The 24,100-nt window shown below is 36.4% G+C and overlaps 1 protein-coding gene across 3 annotated transcripts in view; it reads right to left on the bottom strand.

The window, feature by feature from the left end:
- Positions 1-16,199, bottom strand: part of ACTR5 (actin related protein 5) — a 52,283-nt gene extending 36,084 nt beyond the window's left edge. The window contains exons 1-4 of one of the 3 annotated variants that reach the window (XM_074211960.1): positions 15,789-15,956; positions 14,910-14,964; positions 12,386-12,615; positions 5,918-6,087 (exon numbers count right to left, since the gene is read on the bottom strand). In XM_074211960.1, coding sequence (XP_074068061.1) covers positions 5,918-6,087; positions 12,386-12,615; positions 14,910-14,964; positions 15,789-15,919 — 586 coding nt within the window. In that variant the 5' untranslated portion in view covers positions 15,920-15,956. Of the gene's footprint in view, positions 1-5,917; positions 6,088-12,385; positions 12,616-14,909; positions 14,965-15,788 lie in introns of all 3 variants that reach the window. The other 2 variants (XR_012473698.1, XM_074211959.1) reach the window with 2 other exon arrangements.
- Positions 16,200-24,100: the final 7,901 nt, after the last annotated feature.

Here is a 24,100-nt window from a genome sequence, read left to right as displayed (position 1 = left end):
AAGGACAAAAAGTGGGAATATTTGTGAAGTGCTTAGCACAGTACCTAGCATATAGACACTTCAGAGATGCCAGCTATCATTATCATTATTGTTATTTAAAGGCTATGCCAGCTCTAACATAAAGTATGATGCTGGATATGTTTCAAGTTTAACCCCAATGACTGACTGACTGCCCACTGTCTTAAGAAATTACTTATCTAAGTTCAGAGGAATTCATCAGTATGTTGGTCAAAGGGTTGAATTTTTTAGTTACAGTCATCCACAAGGAACATCTAATTTACAGAGGGGTTTCAGTAGATACTGGTAGATTCCTTAGAATGATGAAATCACAAATCTTTAAGTACTGATGTTTGAATGAACCTCGTAATAAAGATTGGTTCTTTCCCCAAATAATTTGTTCACTGAGGTTTCCAAGATTCACTCTCTTTTAAAATTCCAATCAGAATGTTTTTCCTTAATTTTAAATCACATATCCCAACTTCAAATACTGTTGTGGGTAATCTTGGAGGAAACATGATGTTAAAGAATAGAGGGTAAAACTCTAAACAAAAATCTCTAATGGAGTTAGGAAGACCTAGGTTCAAACTGAGACTCAGATACTTACTACTAGCTATGCCACTGAACAAATCACTTAACTTTTCTTAGTCTAGTTTCCTCAACTATAAAACAGAAAGACTTAATAGCGCCTATTTCACAATGTGGTCAGGAGGATCAATGATTCAATGTATGCACAGCACTTTGTGAAGCTTAAATGTGAATTACTATCTTCTAAATATTCTCAAATATTATAACTTTACAGGTAAACTATAGAAACAATAGTACTATATCTCTTTGTGATTGTCTAGTCATTTCAGTTGAGACTTACCCTTCATGATTTCATCTGAGATTTTCTTAGCAAAGATACTGGAGTGGTTTGCCATTTCCTTCTCCAGTGGATCCATTTTGTCAGGCAATCACCCAAATGATTTGCCCAGGGTCACCCAGTTAGAAAGTGTCTGAGGCCAGATCTGAACTTAGTAAATATTTTTGACTCCAGGCTTCTATCTATTTAGCCACACTAAAGGTTGCTTTCATCTCACTAGCTTACCTGAAGCAGTTAATAAGTACTCAAAGATATAAAAGAGCTAGGACTAAGGATGGTCTCACAAACTGATTAATCTTATATCATAATTTATCATTCATGTCTATACACTTGGACCTATAAAATCATGCTCAACTAAGAAATAATCATATAGTAGGGTTCTTTTCTAGTGGTAAGTAGTACCCCTATAAATAAGATATGAATACAACTTCCAGCTTTGCCACTTACAATGTGTAATCTGGTACAAGCTTCATTTTAACAGTCCATACTGTTTCCTCATTTATAAAATAAATAGGGAGGACCTCTGCTTAAATTGACATCTTAGGTTACTGAACACCTACTATTATGATGTGAATCTTACAAGGGTATTGAGAGGCTAAAATGAAATAGTACATTATAAAGTACTTTACAATCTTCAACACAAATGTCATTATTATTGCTAAGGTTATTATTCTGTACTAGCATTAGTTCTTATGAAGAATTTTTTAAAATAAGACATGGCACCCGCTCTTAAAGAATTTTTAGAGGTTTCTCAACATACAAGAATTTCTGGAATCTAAATAACAGACACATATCACAAACAATAGGCAAAGGCAGATTTTTTTTCAAATCATGGGCTATTGATCCACAAAACAAATATATACCATAGACCCATAATCAAGGGTCATACAAAATCAGATTAAGGAATAATAATTTCTATACCAATACACTAATAAATAGTACAGTGTCCAAGATTTGAGCAAGAAATGATTCCCAGAGTTAAAAGTGCTGCAGTCATATTTATCTTGATTTCAATAAGCTTTCAAAGAAGGCCATGACCAGGGAGGCAATTCCATGACATGCATGAGAACTGGATTTGTGTGAGAGGAAAGCTATGCAAAGTTACAAGTCTCACTTACTCCTCCAGAGTCATCTGGATCTAGGGGCCAGATATGAATCAGGACACTCTAGCCATTGAGAAATCTAGCTGCCCTACAAGCTAAATGAAATTAGGTAATAGAGCACATTTGCTTCCTATACTACACATATTGCAGTTAAATTGTAGCAACCTTTGAATTATGTGAATTGATATGTGAATAGTATTAAAAACTTCCAGAAAGTTAGAACTATATTCAAATATAGTCTATTGCAAAAGTCTTCTGGTTGACCTGACTCAAGATTTCTCCACTCCATCCCTTAATCATTTATCAAAGTGATCTTTTTAAAGTGCTGGTCTCACTTTATCATTTCCTTATTCCAGAAAAACACCTCCAGAATCAAACAGAAAGTTCACTTGGGCTTTTAAAGCCCTTCGTGATCTGGTCCTTTTCTACCTTTTTATTCCTACCTCTTTATTTCTACCTCTTTTATTCTCTCCACCAATAAACCCTGACTAATGACTCTTACCTCCTTTCTATTTCTCACACAAGACAGTCTATATTTCAACTCTAAAAATTTTCACTGGCTGTCTTGCATGCCTAAAATATTCCCATTCCTCATTTCTGACTTGCTTCCTGGTTTCCTTCAAGTCTCAGATAAAAATCTACCTTCTTTTTTCTTTTTCCTTTTTTGCAAGGCCGTGGGGTTAAGTGGCTTGCCCAAGGTCACACAGCTAGGTAATTATTAAGTGTCTGAGGCTGAATTTGAACTCAGGTACTCCTGACTCCAGGGCCAGTGCTCTATCCACTGTGCCACCTAGCTGACCCAAAAAATCTACCTTCTCCAAGAACTTTCCCCAGTCTTCTTCTTTGTGCCTTCCCTCTGAAATGATCTCCATTTTGTCTTGGACTCATCCCCCAGACTATAAGCTTCTTAAGGACAAGGGTCTGTGCATCATGTCTTTCCTTTTATCACAAGTTCTTAATGCAATACTTGGCATATAGTGGGTGATTAAAAAGAGTTTATTGACTTTATTTGGTAAACTTCTTTCCTTCAGTCATCCATTCAATCTACTATACTAGGTATTTGGTATATATGAAAAAAAATAAAAACAGATTCTTTCCTCAAAGAGCTTTCATTATCCTGGAGTATAAGAACATGTGCAAAGATAAATATATACAAAATAAATATAAAGTAATATTGGGGAAGGATCCTAATAACTAGAGGAAGCAAGTAAAATCTCAGATATTATCTGGACTTTGAGCTGAGTCTGAAGGGAATTAAGAATTTTAAGAGACAAGGCAAGGAAGAAATGACTCCAGCCATGGAGATCATCTGTCCAAAGGCAAAGATGGAAGATGGAGTGTCATGTCCAAGAATAGATAGCTAGATCAGTTTGGCTAGAAATTGGAGTGTTTTAAGTAATATAATGTCCATAATCCTGGAAAAGTCAGCTGAAGTCAGATTGTAAAGGCTTTTAAGTGTTTATATTTTAATCTTATGGAAAAAAGGGAGCCACCTATAGTTTGAACCAGAGAGTAATAGACTTTTACATAAAGGGAAGGTAAGAAGGCTCAAAGAAAATTTCTCCAGTCTCCAGATTATAAGAAGAAATTAAATGCTCTTTAAATAAATGGAAGGGCTTTAATGTAAAAACAAAAAATAAAAAACCAAACAAGTTCCTCATTCTGTGTCAGTAGATTGAAAAGTAAAAGACATGTCAAGACAGAAAAAAAGACCATTGAACAACTGGAGCAGTAAGAGACATGAGGAAAGAGTTGCTGGTACCTACCAAAAAGGAGGACTGCTCATTCTCTAACCTGATAATTATTACGTACTTCTGGTGAATCTTATTACCACATATGATAATGCCAGAAGGAATTTAGAAAGCATCAATGAAGATTATGAAGTCTTGGGCCAAAAAGTGAAGGGGTATAACTAGTGTTTCCATTACTTCTACCAATCAATGATAAGAGGCTAAATTTAGACTTAATAATTAGGAAAATATTCTAAACAATTAAAACCATTCAAAAGGAAAGGGGGCTTCCTTCAGAGGTAGTGAGTTTTCCTTCATTAGAAGCCTTCAACCAAAGAATGGATAAGCAGTTAGTTCTTAAATATGGTGTACAGAATACATCTGAAGTTGGAAGGGCCAAGTTTCCCAAATTCCTTATTTCACAGGTGAAAAAAATTGAAACCAAAAGATATTATGTTCCCAAGGTCATATAAATAGTATCAAAAGTGGGAGATTCTTGTTAAATTAGGGATTGGATTAGATGGTTTTTATAGTCCCTCTTAACTCAGAATCTATGAATTTATTTTTATAGACTTAATGAAACTATTGAGATAACTCTATCCTGTTTGTTATGTCCAGGAAGAGTGAGATAACTATGTTTACACTGTTGCATGTATGACCTATACAGATAGCATATTTTAATCTCAATGAATCTTAACTGTTGATTTCTGAAAATAAGCCCAGGTAGAAATACTTCTATTCCATTTTTAAAAGTTGCTATAACTGGAATCCCTCTTCCTTGAGCTCTTTAATAAAAGAAATATCCATTGTTGTTAAGTAATTTAAATGCATAAAAATAATGTAAATAAGATTATTATAGTTTTATCTTTATTATCTAACCCCATATTAAGATAACTGGAAAAATTATGTATATAGCACCTATACTTCATTCCCCTATTTAAAGGTTTACCAAACAATAAGAAGTAAAAAAGCAGAACCAAAGAAATACACACAATGGCTACAATAAAACTAAGATTTCAGTTTAAATGTTTAAAATTCTCCGTATAAATACTGGCTCTTATAAGGACTGTACTACTTAGTCAAATAATAGTAAGAACTAATAATGACACCATTCCTTTAAGAAAATTTTCTTGTACAAACTCAGGATTAGAGTTCCAAAATAGTCTTCAAATTTTCCTCTGTGGGTTTTATAAAAGATAGCTGCTACCTGAGAGATCTTAAGCCAATTACAATTCCTAAAAGACCTTGTTAAGAAAGTAAAAAAGGCACTGAAAAGGTAAACTGGCAGAGAAAATTTTTTAACTCAGAAAAGATTAAATGTGCAGAGATGAGCTAAGAGAGAGTACTGGACCAATGTTTAAGCAATAATTAATCAAATAATCAAAAAAGTCTAATCAAATAATTAATAGCCATAGCTCCAAGAAATAAAGAATACTTTTACAAAAGAAGAGGAAAAAAGAGAAAGAAGGTGTGCTTATTTTCTTCCATCGTTCAGAAGAATTAAGAAACAAAAAGTAAAACTATGTGATCTGAATCCTTATTGAGTGGAATATTCCCAGTAAAACCCTCATAGGGTTAATATTACTAGTGAAGTCCTGTCAGGGTTAAGAAGTATTAAGAAAAACAAAATATTATTATTGGATTATTCCTAGAAAGGCCTTGCATTCCAAAAGAAAAGCTCATGAGCCACCTGCTTTATGATGACTATTTTTACTAGACATAGACATTACTTCATTTTAGGTAGTTATAGATATGAAGGTCACTGAATCTTTTTTTTTTTGGTATTATCATCTGGATAGTGAGATAATCTTTTATGAAAATATTTCATTCTTTTCGTTGCTCCTGGGATAGATTTCCATAAATAGAATGTCACCCTGAAAAACTCAGCCAATAAGTTGAAGGGATAGGGGGCTAGGAAGAGGAGAGGAGATTGTGTTAGGTCATATAATCTTACATGACAGTGTAGCTCAAACTCTCACCACTTGATGTGAGATTGTGAGTCTGTCCTTTTCTTGAGAAAAGCACTTAAAACCTTCATTTTGCTCAGAATCAGTCTCTGAAGATTTTCTTAGTGGATTTTTATCCCATAACATTATTTTTAGGATTCTTTATTTTTTTAAGCATTCATAAAAAATTGCCAGAATCTATCTAAATAACAAATCTAGAAAACAACAGAGATGGAATAAATGATAAGTCTGCCACCAAAAGGTTTACATTATTACCTTCCACATAATCTTCAGCAATATAGCTATGCTCATGCAATATTTCCTCCATTCGACTAAGAGTAATGGCTGCTAAATGTCCAGGATATTTCAGTTGAAGAAGACGTTGTAGGTATGCAGCTGACTGGCTTCCTCCAAGATTGATTCGTTTACAGTTTTTGGCATCCAACCTATGGTCCAATCCACAGAAATAACACTGAGCTGTCAACAACAAGGAATAGAAAAAACAATGCATCTTTGGGCAGGGGTAAGTCACTTTACGACATTAAGACATTAGAGGGAGCCTGTTTTCTCATTAGTCTATTTTGAGTAAGGTCTCAAAAGCTATCTAGGATAGTTTTCCACACAAAGTATAAATTACTTCAAGAGTTTCCCTCAAGAGATGTTTTAACCAAGCCTTTGGACTAACACAACCTATTACATCTCCAAAAAATCAATCAAATTCTTCTGAGCATTCAAACATTCAAAGGCAACTTTAATGCCTGCCTGGCTTCTCTTTGCAAAGTTAACTAACTCCAACAGTTCAAGTACTTTATATTACATAATTTCCAGATTCCCCCATCATCATGGTCCTTCTCCGGGTGTGCTTTAGCTAATCAACATTCCTCTTAAAAAAGGGCTGTCCAAAATGTGGCCCATAGGTTTCAAGCAGTTCACAGTGCAATTTTATGCAGCCCGCTGCGGGTTTGCTCAATGATTGAGTAAATGAAGCCAAGTTATCGCAGAGCTCTTGCTAAAATGGCAACTCAAAATATACTGTTATTGTTTCAATAAAAACTTTTAAAAGATTGGATAGCCCTGTCTTAAAATATGGTACTCATAAGTGAACATAGCAGTTTGGATATCATCTGATCAGTATACAGTAACAATAGGTTGATTTCTTGCCTTAATCGCCACACTATTACTTCAACTGAGAGATGGCACTTAAATAGATGGCACTTTTAAGATTTACAATGCATTTTAAAGACATATTTAATCCTCATTTTTGAGGGTAAAGAAACTGAGGCTTCTATTAGTCAAGTACCTTGTCCATGGTCACATGTCAGGACAGAGAGGTGGGGTTTAGTCCCAGGTCTCTGCAGCCCAGCAATCTTCTCACTCTGTAACTTAATGAATAAAGCCTAATGCTTTTGTTTAAGTTATACAAATCCACAGAGAGATGACAGGCTCACACTCGGCAACTGAAGCAACCTTGGAGGTTTATCCAGCCTCAATTCTTTCCCCTCACACCTGTTTTACAAAGGAGGGAACTGAATTAACTGTTGTTCCAAATTTAAAAAAAAAAAGTCATAAATGGCAAATCTAGAATCTGAATCCAGGTTTTGGCTCTTTCAAATTCAGTGTGCTTTCATGTTCCATGCTGCTCATATGTGGGTACCTTTTAAATTTAGGAGACACTCAGATGCTACCAAACTAGTTCTCCTGCGCTTGGATAAAGAATTTCTTTTTTCTTTAAGATTTTATTTATTTTGAGTTTTACAATTCCCCCTCCTAATCTTCTTTCCCTCTCCACCCACCCCAGAAGGCAGTCTGTTAGTCTTTACAATGTTTCCATGGTATACATTGATCTAAGTTGAATGTGATAAGAGAGAAATCATATCCTTAAGGAAGAAAAATAAAGTATAAGAGATAGTAGAACTACATAGTAAGATGATGGGGGGGGTTCTAAATTAAAGGTAATCGTCATTGGTCTTTGTTCAAACTCCACAATTCTTTCTCTGAATATACCTGTATCCTCCATCAGATACCCCAAAATTGTCCCTGAATGTTACATTGATGAAATGAGCAAGTCCATAAAGGTTAGTCATCATCCCCAAGCTGCTGTTAGGGTGTACAATGTTTTTCTGGTTCTGTTCATCTCACTCAGCATCAGTTCATGCAAATCCTTCCAAGTTTCCCTGAATTCCCATCCCTCCTGGTTTCTAACAGAATAGTGTTCTATGACACACATATACCACAGTTTGTTAAGCCATTCCCCAACTGAAGGACATTTACTTAATTCCCAATTCCTTGCCACCACAAACAGGGCTGCTAAGAATATTTTTGTACAAGTGATGTTTTTATCCTTTTTCATAATCTCTTCAGGGTATAGAACCAATAGTGGTTTTGCTGGATCAAAGGGTATACATACTTTTTGTTGTCATTCGGGCATAATTCCAAATTGTTCTTCAGAAAGGTTGAATGAGTTCACAGCTCCACCAACAAAGTTATTAGTGTCCCAGATTTCCTACAACCTTTCCAACATTGATCATTGTCCTTTTTGGTCATTATAGGCTAGTCTGAGAAGTATGAGGTGGTATAGATGCTTTAATTTGCATTTCTCTAATAAGTAATGATTTAGAGCAATTTTTCATATGACTATGCATCGCTTTGATTTCCTCATCTGTAAATTGCCTTTGCATATCCTTTGACCATTTGTCAATTGGGGAATTTTTTTTTTGAAAATTTGACTCAGTTCTCTGTATATTTTAGAAATGAATTGTCAGAAATACTAATTGTAAAAATTGTTTCCCAATTTACTATATTTCTTTTGATCTTGGTTACAGCAGTTTTATCTATGCAAAAGCTTTTAATTTAATGTAATCAAAATTATCTAGTTTGTTTTTAATGATTTTCTCCATCTCTTCCTTGGTCATAAACTGCTCCCCTTTCCATAGATCTGACAGGTAAAACTACTCTTTGATCTTCAAGTTTGCTTATAATATTGGTTTTTTTATGTCTAAATCCTGTATCCATTTGGATCTTATCTTGGTATAGGGTATGAGGTGTTGGTCTAATTTAAGTTTCTCCTATACTAACTTTCAATTTTTTGGGTAAATAATTTTTTAAAAAAATTTAAAGATAGGGACTTTAGAAAAGTCTGGAAAGACCTGCATGAACTGATGCTGAGTGAAGTGAGAAGAATCAGGAGAATATTGTACACATTAACAGATACATATGAGATGATGGAAGCAACTTCTCTCAGCAGTTCAGTGATCAAGGACAATCTTGAGTGACCTGTTTTGAAAAATACCATCCACATCTGAGAAAAAAAACTATGGAGTCTGAATGCAGAACAAAGCATACTATGTTCACTTTAAAAAAATTTTTTTTATGTTTTTTATTTCTTGCTCATAGTTCCCTCCCCCCGCCCCTTAGTTCTAACTTTTCCTTTTACATCAGGACTAATGTGGAAATATTAAACATTCTGTATATGTACAACTTATATCAGACTGCTTGCTGTCATAGGGTAGGAATAAGGAAGGGAGAGTAGTAGACAAATGTGGAACTCAAAAATTTGCATATAAGGATGAATGTTGAAAATTACCTTCGCATGTGATTGGAAAAAATAAATTAACTAAAAAAGAAAATTAAAACCTAAAGGCATGATTTTACAAATATCTAATTATAGGAACGTTTGTCCTTTATTCCTGAAGAAGACCATGAAAACAGGGAGGTCATGCCATGACAAGCATTTGAACTGGATTTGGAGGGAAGGGAGGGGCTATGCTAAGTCACCAGCCTCACTTTCTCCTCCAGAGCCATCTGGGAACAGATAAATCAGGACAACTGGAGATGGCCCTATAGCCAAACTAAAGAAAGATTTTAAAGTAGAATCTCTCAAGTAAATGTGAAATTATAGAAGCCTGGGAATTTATTACCGTAAGAGAAATTCAGAACTACTCTTCTCTAAAGTTTTTCTTCATAGTGCTGAGAAAAGCCCCCTGGAAAGATGGTGATATGTCAAGGAAAAAAAATGCTTTTCTTAGGAAAATGGATAAATTCAACTCTCATCTGGTTCACATCTTTACCACCCCACCTAAGGACCCATCACACTTCACTGTGAAGAGATTATGAAAGGAAATTGCTGTTGTTGTAATTCAGTTTAGTACAGCTCTTCAATGACCCCATTTGGGGTTTTCTTGGCAAAGATATAAAGATGCTGGAGTGGTTTTTCATTTCCTTCTCTAGCTCATTTTACAGATGAGGAATTGAGGCAAACAGGATGAAGTCACTTGCCCAGGGTCATATAACTAGTGAATGCCTGAGGCCAGATTTGAACTCAGAAAGATGAGTCTTCCTGACTCCAGGAAGAGTCACTCAATTCGCTGTACCACCTACTGCCCTTTTATGATGGGAGAGGTCTCTTTAACTCCAGAAATAGTGGAGGAGTCCAGGAAGGAATGGGTTATAGGTTTAATTATTCCAGAAATTCTAGAATGTTAATCCACACACTATTTTATTATAATCCTTTCTTATTCAAGAATGTCACCTCATATTGCCTGGGGATAGATTTATTTTAAAGGGCACTGGGGAATACTCTGATTAGAATTTTTTCTCACCAAACCAGAAATGGCTTGGATATAATGATAAATTCAATTAATTTGTTTCAGGCAGATTGGTGCCTAAACACATTACAGCATGAGTAGTGATATTTTTCTTCCCAGCAAGTAGTAAAGAAACAGAAATAATTATCCTATACCTTATCTTCCTCCATTAAACTGTTTGCTCCAGGGGCAGCTAGATGGCACAATGGATAGAGCACCGGCCCTGGAGTCAGTATACCTGAGTTCAAATCCGGCCTCACTAAAACTTTACCTAGCTGTGTGGCCTTGGGCAAACCACTTAACCCCATTGCCTTGCAAAAAACAACAACAACAACAACAAAAAAAAAAACCCTAAAAAAAACCTGTTTGCTCCTTAATGATAGTCTATTTTTGCCTTTCTATGTATCCCTAGTACTTGGCACATAATAAGACTTAACAAATGCCTACTGATTTGATTTAAATTCCAATAGAAATGAGTTATTATTATTATTATTATTATTGATAATACTACTATAGTAGTTATTGCAGATGTATGTTGGTAGTATATCATTATGTTGTAGCACAAAATTAAGGACAAGGTGTACACCTAATGAATAATTATTGGTTTAACAAAAGAAAAAAATGGTAATAAATTAGACTGTACTATCACACTTTGCAGCAGGCATCAGTGTGGGATTTGACTGATGGTTTTCTCTTTTTTTTTTAAATAAGATTGCCTATTCTAGCAATTCTTTTGGTTTGAGATTGTATATGTTGCATTTACTGAGGGAATATATTTTAAGAGTGTATGATTTTTTTAAGAACCTCAAGATATTTTCTTCAAGAAATCTGGGGATGGGAGTTCAGGGAAGCCTGGAAGGATTTGCATAAACTGATGCTGAGCAAGAACAGCAACATGGGGATGATGATCAACCTTGATGGAGTTGCTCATTCCATCAGTGCAATAACCAGGGACAATTTGGGGCTATCTGTGATGGAGAATACCATCTGTATCCAGAGAAAGAATTGTGGAATTTGAACAAAGACCAAAGACTATTACCTTTAATTTAAAAAACAAAACAAAACATTATCTCATTATGTAATTTTGCTACCTCTTATACATTATTTTTCTTAATCTTAAGGATATGATTTCTCTCTCATCACATTCAACTTAGATCAATGGATACCATGGAAACAATGCAAAGACTAACAGACTGCCATCTGCAGGGGAGGGGGGGCAGTAAGATTAGGGGAAAAATTGTAAAACTCAAAATCTTTTATTTAAAAAAAAAGAAATCTATAAGGGAATTACTAATTTGAATTAATTTAACTATACAAAAGGATTAATAGCCATTTACCTATAGGGAAACACTGCCATTAGCATCTTATAAGGCCAAAAAAAAAACAGTGGATTAACTGAAGCTTCTTTACTCTTTAAATAACCTAAACCGTGTTAACTAAAGAATACTGTAAACCCTATATAGTAAATTAAAAACCTAGTTCTAAAGCATGAAAATATAAAATAAAGGGAATGACAAATTTTATTATTGAATAGGTCATGAAGTCTAATCCCCTTCCTTCACTTTATAAATAAAGTAAAAATATGAGATTCAAAAACATTCAATGACCTCCTTGAGCTCTAACGACAGCATTAGTAGTAAAATCTGTTAATCTTGATTCCCATTACTTTTCCCCCTTAAATATTTTATTCATGCATTTCTTTAAAAATATCAGTCTCTAATGATTGCACATGTATAACATACAGCGGATGGCTTGCCGTCTTGGGGAGAAGAATTTGAAAATCAAAATCTTACAAAAATGGATGTTGAAAACTATCTTTGCATTTAATTGGAAAAAAATAAAAGATTATTAAGTGCAAAAAAATTAGTTGCTTACAAAGAAATCTAGGGGTTTTTTGGGTTTTTTTTTTTTGCAAGGCAAATGGGGTTAAGTGGCTTGCCCAAGGCCACACAGCTAGGTAATTATTAAGTGTCTGAATCTGGATTTGAACCCAGGTACTCCTGACTCCCAAGGCCAATGCTTTATCCACTACGCCACCTAGCTGCCCCCAAAGAAATCTATATAAGCAAAACAAACCATCTTCAATATTCTTTCTGCTATAGTAACTTTCCTTTTTTCAGAATTTTCTACAGCTCATTCAAATGCAATAAATATAACTCACCTTCCTTTTAAGACTGGTAAAATATGAGTACACTGGTATCCAGAAGAAACAATCAGGCCGCTGGAAATTAAATTTTTTCTTTTATTATGGTAGAAACTGTAGAGGCTGTCGATTCCATAGGAAACTTTAGGAATCCCATAGCATTCAAAAAGGAGCTCTGACATCATCTGTCTTGAATATAGTGGATTGCAAACAGCTTCTGTTAAAACTATTGGATGATCAACACAGCCCTATGTGGAAAAGAAGAGGTAAATGAAAATGGTTAACAAGAGATGATTAATAGTTTTTTAAAAGCAAAATTAAATTCCTTAACTGTTACACTGGCTTTTCAAGCTAGTTTGAATCAAACTTAGTGAGACAGAGAAAATTATCCTCTCCTTGTCAATCTGTCAACCATTCATTTTCAAACAACACAATTTATATATTATATTGTGCAAAGTTATAATTCAATTGAGATTACGTTCTATACTTTCAAACAAAAAGGTATTTTAGGCTCCTATATTGTGGGTACTTCATGAGAACCGGTAGGCCAACCAACAGGAGAATGAGTGGGTAGGTGAAAGGCCTCAAAGGCCTCCACCTCCTAATCACAAGATTGGCAAAGGTGACAAGAAAATTACAATTTTTTGAGGGACTTAGGAAAAACAGATACAGTAATGTATTATCAGTGAACTGATCCAGCCACTTTGGAAAGTAAGATGTAATGATGTCCCAAATGCTACTAAACTGCATATCCCACGACTTAGCAATAATAACCCTACTATCTTGATCCAATAGTTCAAAGAAAGAGGAAAAAGACCTAAATAAAGTGGTGAAGAACTGGAAGAGTTAATATTCTCTATTAACTGGAGAATAGCTGAATAAATGATACATTTTTAATAAAATGTTTAAGAAATTATGAAAAAGAATGATTTTGGTGAAATCTGGGAACTCTTGAACAATCTGAAAAAGGGCAGTGAGCAAAATCAGAATAATTTAAATACAACATTGTAAAAATAATGTAGACTTAAAATTTCTGATCAACACAATGACTAAATCCAAGTCCAGAAGATCAAAAATGAAACATACTAACCATCTTCTGACACAAATAAATTCAGAATGATAAAAGAAACATTTTTGGACATGAACAATGAAAAAAATTTGTTTTACTTGATTCTATAACATTTGTTTTAGGGGTTTTTATTTTATTTTTCAATGAGAGGGAGAAAAAAAGATTCTTAGCATTTAATAAACTCTTGGACTAAAAAAACTGTGGTATGGAATATTATTGTTGTTTAAGAAATGACAAACAGAATCATTTTAGAAAAACCAGGAAAGACTTACATGAACTGATGCAGGGAGAACAGAACGAGAACACTGTACACAGTAACAGCAATATTGTTAGATGAATTTTAAAGACTTAGCAATTCTCAGCAATATAATGATCCAAGACAATCCTAAAGAACTAATGACAGGGTCGGCTAGGTGGCGTAGTGGATAAAGCACTGGCCTTGGAGTCAGGAGTACCTGGGTTCAAATCCAGTCTCAGACACTTAATAATTACCTAGCTGTGTGGCCTTGGGCAAGCCACTTAACCCCATTTGCCTTGCAAAAAATCTAAAAAAACAAAAAAACAAAAACAAAAAGAACTAATGACAAAGCCTAGTATACTATCTTCCAATGAAAGAACTGATATTATTTAAATACAGACTGCAACATGCTATTTTTCACTTTTCCCCCCCTTTTTTGTTTTTGCAAGGTAATGGGGTTAAGTGACTTGCCCAAGATTACACAGCAAAGCAATAATTAAGTGTCTGAGGTCGAATTTGAATTCAGGTCCTCCTGACTCCAGGGCTGGTGTTCTATTCACTGAGCTATCTAACTGCCCTTTTTTTTCTTTCATTCTTTTAATTTGACAAAATGACTTAATATGGAAATGTTTTATATAATTGCACATATATAACCGATATCTGATTGCTTACTGTCTTGGGGGGGGGATAGACTGTGGGATTCAAAACCAAAAAATAAGTCTAAAATTGTTTTAGCATGTAACTAGGGGAAAATTAAATATGCAAATATATAAATACATATGTATATATTATATTTATATTTTTTAAGTCTTTATTTAAGAAAAAAAAGGAAGTTCATTATCTTTTCCCCTAAACTTGTTCTTCCTTGTGAAAAAACATTTGTTCTGACAGGCATTCATCCAGGTTTCCTTGTTCATGACACCAGGGTTATCTTTGACTTTACCTCTCTTTCACCAGTCTCCTTTTTATTCCCATGGTCACCATCCTATTCAAGTCTTCATTTCTACCCACTTGAACAAATGCCATGGACTTCCCTATGAAATTTTCTTTACTACCTTCCCTAGTCTAATCTATTTTACTTAAACTACTGTTAAAATAATCTTCATAGTCATGTACTAAAATTTTCAGTGGCTGCTGCATAATGAATGAATGTGAACTGGTATTTGAGTTCCTCTATAACCTAGCCTATAGTGTGAATGGAATGAATAAATAAATGAAAAATATTAAACACTTACTCTGTGAAAAGAATTAGCAAAACCATGTCTGTTGTCAAAGAGTAGGACAGAAGTACTGTGTTGAGATAGGATAAAAAGAGTAAAAGAGAAGATGAATTTGGGTCTGTTTTGATTATTAATTGCCAGCACTGTACTTAACAAATGCTTAAGTTATTGATTCAGTCCAATAAGTTATAATCCTGCCCAACTGGGCTATTCTACCAGACTTCATTTTCCCATCCCCATTTTTCTGCTATGGTTGACGGGTTCTCCTCCATCTTCTATGTCTGTGAATTTCTTTTTAAGTTATTTCAATTGTGTGATCTCTTTATAGCCCCATTTATAATTTTCTTGGCAAAGATACTGCAATGGCTTGCCATTTCCTTCTCCACCTCATTTACAGATGAGGAAACTGAGGCAAACAGTATGAAGTGACTTCACCCAGGATCCCAATACTGGTCATTAAGTGTCTGAGGTCACATTTGAAATCAGAAAGATAAATCTTCCTGACTCCAGGTCCTGTTCTCTATTCACTCTACCACCTAGCCAAATTCCTACCCATCCTTTAAAACCAATTCAAATGTCACTTTTCCTCCACGAAGACTTTGAATGCTTATGTCCCTGCCCGGAACAATGCTCAACGTAAAACAGATGCCTAGTGAATAGATATTTGCAGAACTGAATGGAGGGGAGAGTGTGAGATGGCAAGGAAACTGCTGAAAAGTTAAGATGAGGAAGAAGTTGAGCTGTAAAAAGAACGCGAGGACAGCAGAAGGGTATAAAGGAGAGAGAAGCGAAGGGGAGATGGAAGAGGAAGGATGAACTGGGAGAATTTGGGGGGGGATGTGAGAACAGTAGGGGGGATTATGGGGGGAGGGGCCGAGGGTCCGGGCCCCTCACCTGCGAGGCGACGCCGAGGCGCTGGAAGCTGTAGTCCAGCAGCAGCTCCTGCAGCTCCAGGTTGACGGGCACGTTGCGGTCGAAGGGCGAGCGGAGCAGCCAGCGCAGCGGCTCCAGGCTGCCCAGGTCATTGCCCACCTGCGCGCCCCCGCCGCGCGCGGCCCCGCGGCTGCGCGCGCACACCGAGCGGAACAGCAGGCGCGGGTCCGGCTCGGCCCCCGGGCAGGCCCAGCCCACGCGCGCCTGGAACGAGCCGTTGTCTATCACCAGCGGCACCGGGTGCGGCACTCGCACGGCCGGGGGAGGCTCCAGGACCGGGTCCGGCACCGCGCGAACGTCTCGGAAAGCGTAGACGTTGGAGGCCGCCGCCATCTCGGAACGCTCCGCCGGCGTCGGGGTCCGCCGCTTTCCTTTCCCCGCCTCGCGCGGCGGCCGCCGGGGCCCCGGCGCAGACGTTCCGGCCTCTGGACGTTGAGACCGGAACTGCGGCTGCGCGCTCCGCGGCCAGCCATTGGACTAAGGAAGCCGCGGCTCTAGGGGGCGGGAAGCGTCCTGCGGCTTCCGGCTGCTGCCGCGCGGCCCTTCCGGCCCCTGCCTGGTCCCCGGCCGAGACACCCCGCTCTGGCCATTTTGGGGGCCCAGGCCCTGACCTCCCGCTTTCTTTAAGTCCCGGCTGAGGGAGCCCCGCCCGGCCCTTGCGCGTCAGCCGGGCCGCCCCTCCGCTAGGCATTTCCCATGTGCCTCTGGATGTTCATGTGCCTTTTTGCAGGCGTTCAGCGCCATCTTCGGCCTCTTTTATAGACCAAGCACCTACTTAGCTCTGTGGTGCCTGGGATACAGTAGGTATTAATAAATGTTGATTGGGGGGCGGCTAGGTGGCGCAGTGGATAGAGCACCTGCCTTGGAATCAGGAGTACTTGGGTTCAAATCCAACCTCAGACACTAATTACCTAGCTGTGTAGCCTTGGGCAAGACATTTAACCCCATTGCCGTGAAAAATCTAAAAGAATAAAATAAATGTTGATTGGATTGAATTGAATTTTTAAAAATCGATAGCTTCAGGGAGCTGGGTGTCACAGTGGATAGAGCACAGGCCTGAGTTCAAATGTGACCTCAGACACTTAATAATTACCTAGCTGGGTGGCCTTGTGCAGGCCACTTAACCCCATTGCCTTGCAAAAACTAAAAAAAAAAAAATTGATAGATGCTCATAATGTTTATGATTCAGAATTCAAGCAGGATAGAACTTGGATGTGACTTCCCCACCCCCCCACTGATTTTCTGGAAATGAAAACTTTCAGTTTGGGGATTGCCTGTTTTCCAGGGTCCCTGAAGCCCCTCATCAGCAGCAGCAGCAGCATCAGAGCTGGCATTTATATGGTTATAGTGCTTCAAGAATGACAAAGTTCTTTGCATATCTTTATTTCATTTCATCCAGACATGAAAAAGTAAACCTATCACCTAAACACCCATCTGTTTAACTTATTGTGGTCAAAACATCCAGTTGAAGATGTGAATTTCTCCACGTTTAGTCTCAGGTGCTTAATTCTGAGTCAGACAGCCCGATTCAAGTTCTATTACTTACTGGACTACTTCTTGATCCAATCACTTTTCTTCTCTGTCCTTCAGTTTTCTATCCAAGAAGATATTTAGCAAATATTAGAATTCTCTGCATTATTATGTTTACCAAAGGAGCGGTTTCTAATAAGTAGACAAGTAACAGTTTCTGCCCACTAAGGGATTGAGCTTCCTTCAAAAAAGGAAATAAGAAAAAGCTGAATGGTCATTTGTCAAAGATGTTCTAGAGATTTATTCATAAGGTAGGGTTAAATTAGCCTCACATAGTTTATGATTCTCTTAAAATTTTTTTATGTTTTTTGCCAGCAATGGGTTTAAATGACTTGCCCAAGGTCGCACAACTAGGTAATTATTAAATATTTGAGGCTGGATTTGAAATCAGGTCGTTCTGACTCCAGGGTTGATGCTCTTATTGTATGAAATCTTAAAAGATCGACTAAGATAAGTGACTTGCCACCCTCCATTTAGTTGAGTTAACAGTACTGTATTCCTCTATCAATATGTCATTTAATCTCCATTTGTGTGGCTTGTATTTATTGAGTTGCAGTGAATAGATTCCACACAGATTTATTCCTTCCAAAGCCTCTTCCCTCTAATCATTGTTAGCTTCTTTTGAGTCAGAATTTAATTTATTATATTGGTATTTCCAGCCCCTAACAATGCCTGGTTTATAACAAGAACTTAATTGATTATAATCATATTAATATGAATTATAAAAAGAGGTGGATTGATGTTTCTTTTGAATAAAAATACCTATGGATATTGCAAACATGGATCCCAACCCATTTCCTCTCAGTGTTACACTTTAGTTGTAACTGTAACTCTGTACTGTTTTGTACTGTTTTGGTGTCTTAAGATTCTGCTACTTTTCTCTTCCTTGTGAGTTATTCCATACCTTTTCCACTAGGTGGCTTTTGTGGAATGTCTCATGCATTTTCCTCTCTTATTTCCAGTTATATCTGGGCACATTTTTTGCTTCCCAAAACTCCACTTAAAGTGTATGTGTTCAGGTGAGTGGGGCTCTGGAAAAATAACTTACATTCTATATGAGGGACATGCTATCTTTATTATATCTAATTATAATGCAATTATTTATTATCCCCATTTTAGAGAGAAAGAAATGCTAGAGGACAGAAGCAGGTACACATTTTAGTGATTTTTTTGCCCCAACAATATTGTACTACAGGATTCAGAAACTGATTTTGTGAAAAGTCAAGTCTCCATTTTTAAGAGAAAGTTGAATCTTCTTTTAAGCATTACATAAAGAAAATGAAAATTTCCAAGACAAGAGGGCACAACTTTCAAACCTTTCTTAGGAGTATAAAGCTCAATGCTGAAAATTATCCTCTTCCCTCTTATTTTACAGACTCTTCCTTCCAAATCTAATTCAATCAATCTCACTTCTCTTCCCCCCCCAGAGAGAGAGAGAGAGAGAGAGAGAGAGAGAGAGAGAGAGAGAGAGAGAGAGTTCATTTCCCTATGAACCAAAGACCAGAACATCATGATAATACAAAGTCCACCAAATATTCCTTCAGGATGAGACAACACTTTCCAAACTCTCAAAAGGACCCAGTGTTAAATTAGCAGATTTAACTCATTCTTCCTTTTCTCACCAGATTCCTGGGTGTCAGGAAGTCTTAGAATTAGGTAAGGGGCAGAGGTTAATGTCAAGTTCTCATGTCTTCCTCCTCATAGTTCTTGGTACCTCCTTTTCCCTTAACAGCACTCGAGAAATCTTGAGAACCCCTTGATGATGTTTCTTTGGAGCCAAGGGTGAGGGGAAGCTTCCAAGTTTAGGGGCACTAGTTGAACATTTCAGAGAGCAAAGGTGAAGGTCAGGTGGGTATGAACTGGGTAAGATAAACCATTCCCTCCACTTAGAGTTATGTTGAGCAGAAAAATTTCAAAACCCTATTTCCTGAATGCCTAAATATAGAAGCAGCTTACAATTGTAAAATATTTTCCCTCAATAGCCTAGAAAAGATTTTGCAGCTATGGAGAGGTATTCAGAGATTAAAGTGACTAGGGACATAATGGATAGCATATTTGGTTTGGAAACTGAATGGGAATTCTGCCTCAAACACTAGCTATGTAATTGTTTCTTAGTTTCAGCATCATTTTCTTATTACAAAATGTTGTGGATTATATTACTTGTCTCACTAAAGGTAGATATTGGTGTGTGCTTTACTTGGAGTGATTCATCTTCCTGAATTCAAATCTGGCCTCAGACACTAACTAGCTGTGTGACCCTGGGCAAGTCTTTTAATCTGTTGACCTGTTTCTTCATTTGTAAAATGAGCTGAAAAGGGGAATGGAAAACCATTCTAGTATTTTTGCCAAGAAAAACCATAAATGAGGTCAAACACGACTGAAAAACTGAGTTACTCTAAGGATCAACTAAGATAATATAATAGCTCTTATGTCTGAAGTCATATTGACAGTATGCCTAGGATCTGTGATTTGAACCCATCCAACTTTCCTAGTTTCTAGGTTGTCCCTCATAATGCATTCCTTCTTTTCACCTCCCTAGTAGAATCACTAGTTTCCTTAAAAGTTCAGCTCAAATGCAACCTCCCCCCATCCCCAAAATGAGATCTTTCCTGATCTCTCAATACTATATATTTATTTTGTACTTGCTTATATGTATACATGTTGTTGCCTGCCATAAAATTTAAACTCCTTGAGGGTAAAGTCTATTAAATCTTTTTTTTGGTATGTCCAGATCCTATATGATTTAATAAATGCTTGTGGTTTGATACTATAAAGGTTGATACTCTGTATAGCTGTGGAAGCCCTACTAAGGCCCTTTTCAAAATTAAATTGTTAGACTCTTGTAGGCAAGAATGGCCAAGTCTATCTAAAGGCTCCCTGCCCCCTTCTAATAGTATTTTACCAAGGCCTTTAACGTTGATTCTTGTGGAATCAAAGCAAAGAGGTAGATGAAGAGACTTCTGCAACTGTATAGTCATTTCCAATGACCCGATCACAATGAGCAACAATCCAGACTTCTGGACACTTGCCAAAGGCCTTATTAGCATATTATCATAAAGTCAGAGATGGAAGGGCCTTTAAAGAACAATTTATTTATTTTGCAGAAGGGGTATTGAAATCCAGAGAGAAGCAGCTTATCCAAGGTCATATAGCAAGTCAGAGTCTGGATTAAAATTTAGGTTTTTCAGATTCCTATTCGAATAATACATTGTACATAATAGGTACTTAAGAAATTTTTTTTAATGAGTGAATGAAAGAATGAACATAATGTAATGTGCTTGCCAATTGAACTTACTATTGTAAGAAGTTGATCTTAAGTTCATCTGTGGGTTAGTTAAATAAAAAATGCTAAAAATGAATTTTTATTAGATTTTTTTCATCTTTGGAAATAGCATAAACCTTACATTTGTAATAATAATATATATTTGTAATGCATATTGTATTAATCAGCATTCATTGAATTCACCTCAAAAGCTAGAGAGGCAACCTGCTGACAGATAAATAGAATTCCCTATAAGATTTGGGTTCTGGTGCCATTTTTGGTTGTTTTTTATAAAATATTATTAGTATTTTATTTTTTTCAAATTATATGTAGAAATAATTTTCAGCCTTCATTTTTGTAAAATTTTTTACCTCCCTCCCTCCTCTCCCCCTCCCCAAGATAGCAAGCAATCTGAAATAGGTTATATATGCACAATTATGTTAAATATATTTCCATATTAGTCATGTTGTGAAAGAAGAACCAAAGAGAAAAAAAACAAAAAGTAAATATTAAAAAAGTGAAATTAGTATGCTTTCTTCTGCATTCAGACTCCATCTTTCTTTCATTGGATATAGATGGCAGTTTCCATTTAGAATTGTCTTTGATGACTGTATTGCTGAGAAGAGCTATGTCAATCAAAGTTGATCATCACACAATGTTGCTCTTACTGTGTACAATGTCCTGGTTCTATTCACTTCATTCAGCATTAGTACATGTTAAGTTTTTCTGGATATTTTATGAAATTTACTTGCTCATTGTTTCTTTCAGAACAATAGTACTCCATCACATTCATTTACCACAGCTTGTTCAGTCATTCCCCAATTGATGGGCTTCCCCTCAATTTCCAATTCTTTGCCACCACAGAAAGAGTTACTATAATTATTTCGGTGCATGTGAGTCCCTTTCCCTTTGTTATGATCTCTTTTGGATACAGACCTCAAAGTGATATTTCTGATCAAAAGATATGCTCTGTTTTACAGCCCTTTGGGCATAATTCCAAATTGCTCTCCAGAATGGTAGGATCAATTCACTACTCCTCCATCAATATATTAGTATCCTCCACAACCCCACAAACATTTATCATTTTCCTTTTCTGTCATATTAGCTAATTTGATAGATGTGAGATGATATCTTAAAGAGTTGTTTTGATTTGCATTTTTCTAAATAATAATGATTTAGAACTGTGGATTCCCTTTGGATCAGCAATGCCACTACTAGGTCATTATCCCAAAGAGATCATAAAAAAGGAGAAAAGATCCACATATAAAAATGTTTATAGCAGTTCTTTTTGTATTTGCAAGGAAATAAAAATTGAGGGGATGGCCATCAAATGGTGAAAAGATGAACAAAATATGGTATATTCTTGTATGAAGTACTATTGTTTTATAAAAATTCATGAATGGTTAGACTTCAGAAAAGCCTACAAAGACTTGCATGAACTGATGCTGAGTGAAGTGAACAGAACCAGGAGAACATTGCAAATAGTAAGAATAATATTGTATGATGATCTACTATAATAGACACAGCTCTTCTCAGCAATATAGTGATCAAAGACAATTCTAGAAAGCCTGCAGTGGAAAATGTCATTCACATCCAGAGAAAGAACTATGGAATCTCAATGCAGATCAAAGCATTCTATCTTTAAACCTTTTTAATTTTGTTTTTTGTTGTTTTCCTTTTCATGGTTTTTCCTTTTTTGTCCTGATTCTTCTGGTCAACCATTATCAATATGGAAATATATGTAACAAAATTGTGCATGTATGACTTGTATCAGGGTAGGGGAAGAATGGGAGGGAGAAAACTTTACAAAAATCAAAGTTTAAAATTATCTCTACTTATAATGGGAAAAATAAATATAAAAAAAGACTTGAATGAACTGAAGTAAGCAGAACCAGGAGGACATTGTACACATTAACAACAACATTGTGAGAGGATCTCAACAGTCCAGGGATCAAGGACAGTTCTAAAAGATTTATGATGGAAAATGCCATCCATATCCAGAGAAAAAACTATAAGAGTCTGACTGCAGATCAAAGCATACTATTTTCACTTTTTTAAAATTTGTTTTTTTTTTCTTTCTCATGGTTTTTCCTTTAGTTCTAATTCTTCTTTCACACTATGACTAATATGGAAATATTAGGTGAAGCCAAGTGATGGCAGTGGATAAAGCACTGGCCTTGGAATCAGGAGAACCTGAGTTCAAATTATCAGCTCCTCAGGATTGTCTTTGAGTAAACTAATAATTGGCTACTGAAATGGATGATAACTTACATCCATTGAAAGTCCTACCAGTGATGCATTTCTCAGGCATTCTTCACCTGCCCATCTTTATGGATTTTATTCACATCATATGTTCCCTCACTGAGTGTTCACCAGAGGAACTGGAAGCCTTCCTTGCTTTTTCCTGTCATCTTGAGGATACCAATGTAACACACATATTATTCAGTTGTCACAGCCTAGCCCCTGCCATGTGACTAATCCACTTTGTCTTCTTATTTTGGAATTTTTGTTTATGTATTTTACATACCTTCTTTGGAGATCTTCAATAGTTATGTTACACTCTGTTCTTACTATTTGCCCTCAGTGTGATATTTTTAATTCTTTAGAAACAGTTAGTGTCCTTATCTTGCTACCATCTAGCCACACTGAAGGGATATTAATATTAAAAAGATGGATTTTGTTTTCATTGGAAGATTGGACCTTTTGCACAGTAAGCAAAGGAGCTTTGCAACTTCTCCAGGGCAATTCAGTCTCCTCCTCTCCACCCTGACCTTATTTAACTCTGAGTTCAATTTGCTGTCCACATGTACTATGTATGCCTAATATAAATACTGAGAAGAAATCTCCAGAGAGCATTCATCAAAATGCATGTTGAAAGCTGGTAATAGGTTTTTCCTGTGTGGATAGTTGGATCAAGCTCCTTTGAAAGATCAAGCGGTTTTGCAATGTTCTCTCTGGAGGGCCTCAACAGGCATGGGGCACCCTTCTCAGCATGGACCCTCTGCTGAATCTCCCCTGATACAGTAGCAAATATTTTTGACAAATGTAGATTTCACTGTTTATTGCCTGACCTAATATTTATCATCATAGGATCACTGAGCATAACTATTATTATATCTTTCCAGGAATGTCTTGCTGTAAAAGAGGTTTCCCCTTTGTTCTATTAGATCGAATCCTTTTTTTCATAATCAATGTAAGACTCACTAGAATCAAGAGTCTTGTCATCAACATCATTCTCATCGTCATCTGCAGCGACAAGCATTTATTATATCATAATATGCATCAGATGCTGGACCTTTAAGCTCTGTACACAAAGAAAGAGAAAAGACAGTTCTTGCCCTCAAAGAGATCACAATCTAATGAGGGAGAAAACATGTAAACAGTAGTGTACATACAAAATATATACAATGTAAGTGGTCATTTGTGAGATAATGAGGTCCATGATAATCAATTTGCACAAGCGTGCCTTCTCTAGTATGTC

Source organism: Macrotis lagotis, chromosome 1 (genome assembly GCF_037893015.1).
Source record: "Macrotis lagotis isolate mMagLag1 chromosome 1, bilby.v1.9.chrom.fasta, whole genome shotgun sequence".
NCBI lineage: Eukaryota > Metazoa > Chordata > Mammalia > Peramelemorphia > Peramelidae > Macrotis > Macrotis lagotis.
This window is presented reverse-complemented; position numbering and strand designations above follow the sequence as displayed.